Raw genomic sequence first — 10,294 nt, forward strand, 5'->3', positions numbered from 1 at the left:
ATGGATTGTGTGAAAGAGGATATGCTTAAGAAAGGAGTGGATTCAGATATGACGGCTGATAGAGATGTATAGAAGAGCAGCACATACTGTGTCGACCCTCCATAAGGGATAAGGGCAAGTGGATGATGATGACTTTTTTTGTAAGTTTGTTGCGATAATAGGTATCAGGTATAGATGTTTTGTTATAACTTAAATTAAATAAAGCTACATTTTCACACCCTTTCAATTTGTATATGTATATAACTGATAATTCAAAATTTTCTACGTACCTTCAGTTTTAACTGTACAGTTTGACTGTATATTTTGAAGGTGTGTAATGAACATAAATTCCATTTACAATAAGACTTTTTTTATAACATAAGGTGGCAAACGAGCAAGGGGCCGCCTGAATCCGCCAAAATGGCGAAGAGACCGCTGCCTATAGACATCCGAAATTGCAGATGCGTTGCCTACCTTATCCGTCAGAGGAGGAAACGCACATAAACAGGATATTTCCTCTTCCTATGCATCTCCTCCTCCGTCAATATGAGTTACTTAAACATGCTCATAGTGTAGATATTTGTTAATTAATTTGCACTAAGGGATGCCATTAGTGAGATGACACTGGGTGTGGCAGTGTAATTTTGAAATACATATTAATGTAAATTATATCTAATACAGGATAAAAACTTTAACGACTTAGTTCACTTGTACCTCTAACCTAAATTAATGGTAGCCAAGTTTCTTCTTAAGAATTGAAATTAAATCTTGGAATAATCTTGAATTATTATTAATATAATTCGAAACGATTTAATGAAGTGCTGGATATAATAAAGAAATGTGTTCATTTGAGATTTCAATTCCGTCGGCGAGGTCGCACGCAATCGCCTCATCAGCTTTCGTTCAATTCGCATCGCTTTAAAATTGCAATTTTTCATTCTCCCCTTCAATATCGAACTTAACAAAAGCTATTACTAGAAAATTCTACTAACTATTATAAAACGGCTTTCGAAGAAAACCAATCGAAAGAATGTAGAAACATTAAATTTTCTTTGACGATTGGCTTATATTACTTCGAAATAACATTTAATTATATTATTCGACAATTGGAATTTGTATTCTTTTGTAAGACGGGTTGTAATCTTCATTTACGACCATTCAATTATATATAGCCTCTAATACTTTTTTTGGCTCAGCGCCATAACCTGGCTTGAGTTACTGGGAAATTATTTTCATAATAGTAATACAAAATCGACTCCTACAGGTCATTTACTCTTAATTTATAGTATGGGACAAGAAAAGCAAATAACTGTAAATTATCAATTTCTTTCGCTTGTTAATAAATTGTAAGAGTTTTTTCAGCTTGAGCAATTTACTAGTGTTAGTGGACGCACAACTGTTGTGCGGTAGTCGTATGTTTCGTAGCTAATTTAACTGTTTAGTTGCACGAATAAAATCGAGTATTGTGCTCACCTCCATATAAGCTTATAGGAATCAATGTAAGACTAAACAGTTGTGCGATAGTTTAGTTTCAGAAGTGTGCATATTCTTAGACTATTTAGAATTAAGGTAAAACTTCAAGAATCTTATAAGATTAAGTCACGTTGAAAACTTAACCATACATGAATTAAATATTTATCGAAATAAATCGTAATAAAAAAAGATATCATACTAATATTATAAATGTGAAAGTTCAGATGGATGGATGGATATTTGTTAGAGTTTGTAGCCTAAACAGCAGAACGGATTTTGATGAAATTTGGTGTAGATGTAGAGAATAGTCTAGAAGAACACATAGGCTACTCACTTTCATTTTTTTTTTAATTCCACACGGACGGAGTCGCGGGCTTAAGCTAGTAATTTTATATTTCATATTCTTGGTATACGAATAAAAATCTACAAATTGTAGGCAGGAAATTACGTTCTTTCACATACGTACGTTTGCATATAAATTGATCCTTTAGCGCTAGGAAAATATATTTGCTTGCTGTAAACGTGTTTTCGTATGCTCCGAGTTAGAGCTACGTAAAATGTACGGATTAGCTTCACTTGTTAAACTGTGTAGCGTCTTGTATGTGCACTTTGGAACGAGTTAATTTGCCTGTTTGCTTTTAGACTTTAGTTAAATGTTTATCGCTGCCAAACTTGTTTATATTACCAATTAGCAGTTCCCCACGTAGTGGTCTGTGGGGATTAAGAAAAAAAAATAACTTGATTTCTTCCAGACTCTACATCACTGGTCTACATCTGTGACAAATTTCATTGAGGTCTTTTACCATATCAAGTTACGCATTTATAACATAGCTTCCGCCCGTGACTCCATCCGCGTGGTATTAAAAAAACAAGTGGCCCATGTGTTCTTCCAGACTATCCTCTACATCTATGCCAAATTTTATTGAGATCCGTTCAGAAGTATACTACTGCCTAAAGGCTACAAACTCTAACAATGATCCATCCATCCATCTAAACTTTCATATTTATAATATTAGTATGATATGACTAGTATGAAGTATGAAATTAATATGTTTAGGGTACTAAAATTATATAACGGTAACAGCTAGTTAATATTATAAATGCGAAAGTTTAGATGGATGGATGTTTGTTAGAGTTTGTAGCTTAAACAGCTGAACGGATCTCGATGAGATTTGGCATAGTGGACGATAGTCTGGAAGAACACATAGGGTTCTTATGTCATTTATTTATATTTCACGTGGACGATGTCGCGGGCGGAAGCTAGTAATATAATACAGATAAAACTAAATCTTATTTTCCGTTATTCAACAAAAAAGATTAATCATAGTTTTAATGCTTGATGAAGAAATCTTGAATTAAGTAGAAAGGTTGAGAAGTATTTGGCCTTAAGTCTTATATTCCTCTGAGAACTCAAGCATATTTCCCCCCGTGTAATTCCACACAAAACAATTGGCCAATACATGGCTTATTCGATTTAGCTCTCGTCTACTATGGAGATTTTTGTACAGGAAATTGGATTCTACGTCCGCATATAAATCGGGCCTTTCGTGTTAAGTAAATCTATTTGTTTGCTGCTATGAATAATGTTTGCGTTTGATAAAAATTCTATATTGAAAGCTTATTTTGAAATGGAAAAATTCAATAGTAATAAATAATATATATCTCTTATTCAAAGACATAACCTATTTCGCTTTAAAAATAAAGAAACCACGGAAGTGTCACCTACGACTATGTTTATAATAACTTTATTGTATAAATTACTAGCTTTCGCCCGCGACTCCGTCCGCGTGGAATTAAAAAAAAGAAAGTTAGTAACCTATGTGTTCTTCCAGACTATCCTCCACATCGGTACTAAATTTCATCGAAATCCGTTCAACCGTTTATGCTACAAACTCTAACAAACATCCATCCATCCATCTATCCATCCATCTAAACTTTCACATTTATAATATTAGTAAGTATGAAGTATGATTGTGTCATATAATATTTTATGCTATTCCACCTGATTTTAAATAACATTTAGTTAATAAATGACTGAATGATTAAAATCTAAAACTTTGATTATATTATTCTTGTAAATAAAACAATTACGAAAATATCCCTAATTCCTGAGAAGAGCTGTTAAAATAAAAAGTAAATAAAAAGTAATACATACAACAATCCAGAAATACAAATTATTCCTCTTTTTAATATTAGTTTGTATCCTTAATTTAATGCTCGTCTTTGTTTTTATTTCATTTTCATTTCATTTAGCAGTCATGCGAAAACATCATCAAGTATCGTTACACTTCTCGCTGCGTCATTAATTGGCTTTACGTTACTTGTATATCGTTTTATCTTTTTTATTACTGTTAATGTTTATGTACATGTTTTGTGTAGTGAAAATCCAGTGTTAGAACAAAATCGACATTATTTAGTTATATTTATCAAGACTGACGTTAAAAAAGTGAGTTGCTACTCACCGCTCCCTTTCGGTGGCGGGAAGTGGTCAAATCGGTGCCAAGCCTTGTGGAAAACAAAGCTTCGATACAACATAAAAAAGGTTAAACGAGTTAGGGAAACAAAAGAAACGCCACAAAGCACTTTATGCGCCATCAAGTATACAATGGTCTTGTTATCGTTGGGAATTTAAAAGCGTTAGGTTTTCTAGTCGTTATATATTAGTTAAATGCAAAATATTTTCAACAACTTGCAGACACTTAAAGAAATAGTTTTCCTTGATAATCAAGTTTCTAACATTTAAATTTAGCATGACTTTCGACTGTATAACAATACTAGCTTTCGCCCGCGATTCATTCGCGTGGAATTAAAAAAAAAGTGAGTAGCCTATATGTTCCAGACTATCCTCTACATCTATGCCAAATTTAATCGAAATCCGTGCAGTAGTTTAGGCTACAAACTCTAGCAAACATCCATCTAAACTTTCGCATTTATAATATTAGTAGTATAAATATATTCTTAACGAAACGTAATATTATCTTCCATCAAAACATAAAAATGTTCCAAAAATGAAACTATTCGACAGAAAAAACTTACTCAATAATATGTCTGTTAATAAAATAGGTACATTTTTTTCTTTCCGTATACTACAAGCAGAATAATATTTTATTCACAAACGATGTAACCAGAAGCTCCTATCCAAGTAAGGGTAAAACTTGAAAAATATTCCACCTCCGAGAAACTTTGCAAACAAATTGTCCTAGGCGCGGCCTTGATTTAGAGATAAACCGTAACGTAACGCGTTACGAAAGACGTAAGACTGACAGATGAGTTTTTTCTAGAAACCCAAGTGTAATAAATTGTACACGTGTTAGATTATATCTAAGGCTCGATTCGTAAATCAACAACTATCGCACAATTGTTTAGTCGCCCTGTGATTCTTAGAGCTTATATGTCACGCACACTAGTCGATTTTTAACAACTAACAATTGAATAGGCTGCGAAACAATCGACAATCGCACCACAATGTGCAATTGTTTAGTCAAAGGTGAACGCCCGCTCTAATACTTCATCGCTATCTTTTACCTGCGTTTATTATAATTAAATTTTATTAAAACATAGGATATTTTATGAATATTGGAACATAAATGCACAGTTTATTAAATACGAAGTCATTATTAACGCTTTATCTCATTAAGCGTCGTAAAAGTTTCATGTTGCAGTAATTCAGAGCCATTTATCTCCGCTGACCGACTACCTTCTTCCTGACCTCGAGATTTATACCACCAATCTAATAAATATATGATTTTGTACGCAGTTTTTTTTTTAATTTAGTTATATATTTCCTTTTTAATTTATTACTTACTTCTTACCCTTACTAATCTGAAAGTTTAGATGGATAGATGGTTGGATGGATGTTTGTTAGAGTTTGTAGCCTAAACTGCTGAACAGATCTCAATGAAATTTGGCAGACATGTAGGGGATAGTCTGGAAGAACACATAGGCTACTTGGTTTTATTTTTTTTACTACCACGCGGAAGGAGTCGCGAGCGAAAGCTATAATTTTATATATCCTAGTACGTACGCCTTAAAAATTCTCGGCTCTAAACTCTAAACATTACATGCTGTCTTTCTTAGATAACAATAACTTGAAAATCATTTTATATTTAATATCTGTTTTTATTTCAAATACAATTTAAATTACCTATGTTTCGATATTTTACACACTTCTGGCATGTTTTGAGTTTTTTCCAGTTATATTTTTAAATGACAGAAGCATTGTAAATTCACGACTTTGTTCTATATCTGTGTTAAATTTCATCTGGATCTGTCGAGCCGTTTCGGAGATACCATGTCTACTTTTTTATTTATATTCTTTCTAACAAACATCCATCTAAACTTTTGAAATTACAATAGTAGTTAGATTTGCCAGTACTCATAATCTAGAAGGTTTTATTTACTTCTATCTTTATTAAAACGGTTACTAAAATTATGAAATTTGTTATTTAAATCATCAAATAATAAAAAAAGAATTACGTAATTAATTAAAAGGTCCACAGATGTTAACAAGATTAACCTTTTAGAAGTGTTCACAGCAGTTTTGTAAAAATAAAACAACCCAAAAATTATTTTCTAATTAACTGGCAATTAGTAACTTGAAACAAGTTAAGTAGCTTAAAGATAATTTAAATATATCCCAGGTGTTCTTTACAGTTATTAAGCAAACATTAACATAGTAAATTAACAAAATTCGTGTCTTTTAAAATTATTTCGGTAGGTTACTACTAATTGGTGTTTAAAATTTTATCAAGTCTAGTAACATTAAATACGTAATTTATGCAATAAAGTTTCTGAGGTCATCGTATTGCTTTTGTCGGATTATTTTAAGCTGTTCGGTGTAATTAAGGGCCGTTAGGAATCATAAAAGAACGTTACTTGCAATATCGTAGTCTTCAGGGTGCGGGTAGTTACGAAATGAGTGCCAAGCCTCGTGAAGAAAAAATTGCCATTTCATTGAGAAATAAATAAATAAATAACAATAGATTAGTCTGTTTATTAATAACGATAGATATAATAACTTTAACTTATCATAAATATATTTGTAGGCTTACTCTATGCCCATGGCGAACACCGAGCACTGGTACGGCGGCCATTTTGTCATTCGAGTCAGTTCCATTTGTGTCGCGATGGAGTGCGCGCGCGACCATGTGTTCGGTGGACGTCAATTCAATATCTTAATCGAAACATATCGTTATTATCTATAATTATTTAGTGGAAATATGAATTGTGATATTGAGGATTACGACTACACCAATTATCAAGACAACTATTTTATTGAAATACCTAAGTACCACGCCTACAAGAAAATGTCATAAATCACCCAATATTACCTGATGTTAGTCGAAACACTTCATATTTAAAACTACGATATCAAAATAAAAAATAGCGTGTTAAGAATTAATACTAAAGCAGTACTAAAGTAAGAAACCTTCACTGTCAAGACACAAAATACAGTTCTACTAGCAAAAGATTTATCGTAAAAAATCCTTAAATCAAGTGAACAGTTGACCGCAATATATAACCGTACTGTCTGCCGATCTTCTGGTCAATTTAGATATCGACTATACATCTTCCCGTCACTCCGAGATGTCGTAATCCGGTCTGAATTATTTAAACACTCTGGGCCTCGGATGCGAAAACTTGTATAGTACATGGATTCTCATACCCTTTATTCTAATCAATGGCGTCATATATAGCGATTGAAGCCCTCTTTCCCTTTTATTTTTTTTATAGTATAAAGCATAGATTTATCAATAAACTTCGATGAATAGAGAATACTTGTAAGAGCGGAGGTACACCTTTGACTAAACCTTCGCACAATTGCTGTGCGATCGTCGACTGTTTCGCATCCAATTCGATTGTTTTTTGCACAACTAAAAATCGAGTAGTGTGCGCACCTCCATATAAGCTCATAGTAATCAAAGCGAGACTAAACAGTTGTGCGGTGGTTTAGTCAAAGATATGCACACGCTCTTAGACTTCTATATGTGTAGATGATTTTTTTCGTTATAATTTTGAATGATTTTACTTTCATTTTATTTGCTGCAGTAATATTTGTTTTAATGATTTTTAGTATAAATGAACCGTAATATTTAGAGTGGAAACATAATATTTTTATATCCTAACTGTAGTCGGAGGCAACGCTGTAAAACTGTAATGTTCTTATCCAAGTATAATACCAAAAGCAAAGAAGTATTCTTAAATGTTACTTTACGGTAGAGTTGAGTGCTTTTTCTTAAAATCTAGATATACAGAGTTTTAGGGTGGATCTCCATGGGCAATAAAATTGTATGAAAACGTAAAGTTATCTCTTAACATTTTTAGAAAGATAAATAATTCGTTCGTGGAATTCTACGGTTATGTTTGTATCAAAATATTATTGATTTGCTGCTCACGACTTCGCCTGCGTTGAATTTAAAAAAACAATACTACAAAATATAGCCATTGTTACTCATAGATAAATTACCTTTCTAATGGGGAAAGAATTTTTTAAATCGGCCCAGTAGTTTTTACGAGAATTAAATACATACAAAAATCCAAAAAACAAATCATTCATCTTTGTAATATTAGTATAGATTTAAATAAATACTATTAATGTATCGTATTTAATTCTTCTATATAAAAGCATGAACAAAATCTCCTCAGTATGCGGTATTACGCACTCTAAGAATAATCAATAGCAAAATCTTTACAAAACAATGCTCAGTCGGTTGAAAATGACCAAAACTTGTGCCAAGCTTCATAAAAACATTTGCGCCAATGAAACAGTATAAAAGTAATTAAAATGGAAGAACTTTGTGGCATAGCTTGTTAGTAACAAACAAAACAAAATTGAAAATATACTGCAGTGCAGTGGCGACGACTAATGCACGCTTTCATATAAAATTTCCATATGACATTTGTGATTAAAACATTTTCGTACAAGTTTAATAATGGTTTACATGTTTCTGTTTTGGGCGAAGAGATTTTGTAGTTTTGTTCAAGAAACTGTAAATAAGATTAACAAGTTTTACAAAGATTTTCTAATTGTAAAATACATATTGCTTTAATTTATAGAAAGGAGATAAATTAATACCCTTTAGTGACAGATTTCTTTTCAGAGTTTTCGATCCAATTCTATCTGTTGGTTCGGATAAAATCTACGTGTACATTTTAAAGTATGCATTTTTTGATTAAAACCGAATAAACTTTTAACTTCTTCGCAGAATTTTTTGGTCTTGAATTTACTTTACAACACAATACAATTGTTTACCCTCTAAAGAATACATATTGCACTTAATAATAATAAAATAAAAAAGCACTTAATAGAAAATTATTAATTTCCAAAAATATTGGCTTCCTTATATCAATAAGAGTAAAGTAACACGCGAGTGCGTCATTAGCGTCGCTATTATTTTACGCCTTGTTCCCTTGACGAGTTTAAGTGTATTTGTACAATTGTCAATATCATATACTCGTTAATATCTATACTAATATTATAAAGAGGAAAGATTTTTTTTGTATGTATAATAACTAATAAACTCAAAAACTACTCACTACTACTACTACTACTCTACTACTAACTCAAAAACTACTGGGCCGATTTTATAAATTCTTTCACCGGTAGAAGGGTAAATTATCTGTGTGTAACATAGATTTTATTGTTTAACCAACCGCCATTTAAAAACACTAATAATGCACATTTATTTAAAAACACAAACTCAAACGATAACTTAAGTTAATGCCATCAGGTGGACCACTTATCTCTTAAGTAGGACTAGATTTAATTAGTCGAGACAACTGTGACTGTGTTTTAATAAATTACAATTTGTAGTAATAATTTATGAAATATTACGATCACGTTCTGAAAATGTATATTTTATTATTCTTGTATAATAAAATGAAAACAAAAAGGTACATAAATCGAAATTTATGGACATTCTTAGTCAATAAAGTTAAGTGATATTATCCATACACGGTGATAAATTACGTTCCATATTCAGTAACGGCTTGCAGTGGCTGTTAAGTTAGCTACACATTATAAAATGCAATTTCCGTCCTCCCGTACTATCATAACGACCTCGCTCTCAGATATAACTTGGCCATAAAGATTTCAACTTAAATAAATCAGCAAGTTATCTAGCTTCGCACTCTGATGTCGACTGAAATTGTCAAGTGCAATCTAAGTGAGTCTTTGATGTTATTAAATATTTTAAGTTAGAAAAATTATAACGAGTTAGTAGAAATTTTAGATTTATGCCATATTTTTTTCATGAAACCGCAATGGACTCGGTATTCCAGTTAACTGTATTTTATGTTGGTAACTTTCTTTGTAAAATTACATTGAGTTTCTAGAATAAGCATACTTTGAAATCATAATTCAAATTAAGAATTTCATTCTCTTAGGGTGAGTTGCACCATATCGCCGGTTACCGTTAAAGTTAAAATTATTTGTAACAGTAATATTTGGAATAACCTTAAAATTACATAATTAAATTACTAAGGATGAGTTACATTAACTAACTATAAACCTTAACCAGCACATTCCCGATGGTTACATCTTCGGATGTTCATGATATTCGCTACACCAGTTTTGCGCTGGTCAAAATGATGTCATATTTGACACTAATCATAACCGCCCGATTTTGGGCGGTTATAGTTAGCGTTACGGTTAGTGTCAGTTCGGTAGTGTCAACTGTCACAAGCTCTTATCTTCAAAAGCACATATAATTTAAAAAGTAATGGAAAAAGAAAATCTCTACTATTATCCTTTACGTAATCCAGAAGAATAAAGTCTTGCGTGCTCGGAAATAATGGATTTCCAAGATGGAACTCGAAATTTGGCCAAACATTCAGTTTGGAC

The 10,294-nt window shown here is 32.0% G+C and overlaps 1 protein-coding gene across 1 annotated transcript in view; it reads left to right on the forward strand.

Annotated features, from left to right (window-relative positions):
• The first annotated feature begins 9,552 nt into the window (after positions 1–9,552).
• The window catches only part of LOC106108348 (acid sphingomyelinase-like phosphodiesterase 3a), an 18,005-nt gene continuing 17,263 nt past the window's right edge, over positions 9,553–10,294 (forward strand). The window contains exon 1 of the mRNA XM_013289500.1: positions 9,553–9,617. Within this exon, the coding sequence (XP_013144954.1) occupies positions 9,587–9,617 (31 nt within the window). The 5' untranslated portion in view covers positions 9,553–9,586. The remainder of the gene's footprint in view (positions 9,618–10,294) is intronic.

The sequence above is a fragment of the Papilio polytes genome, unplaced genomic scaffold (genome assembly GCF_000836215.1).
Source record: "Papilio polytes unplaced genomic scaffold, Ppol_1.0 DF821610.1, whole genome shotgun sequence".
NCBI classification, from domain to species: domain Eukaryota; kingdom Metazoa; phylum Arthropoda; class Insecta; order Lepidoptera; family Papilionidae; genus Papilio; species Papilio polytes.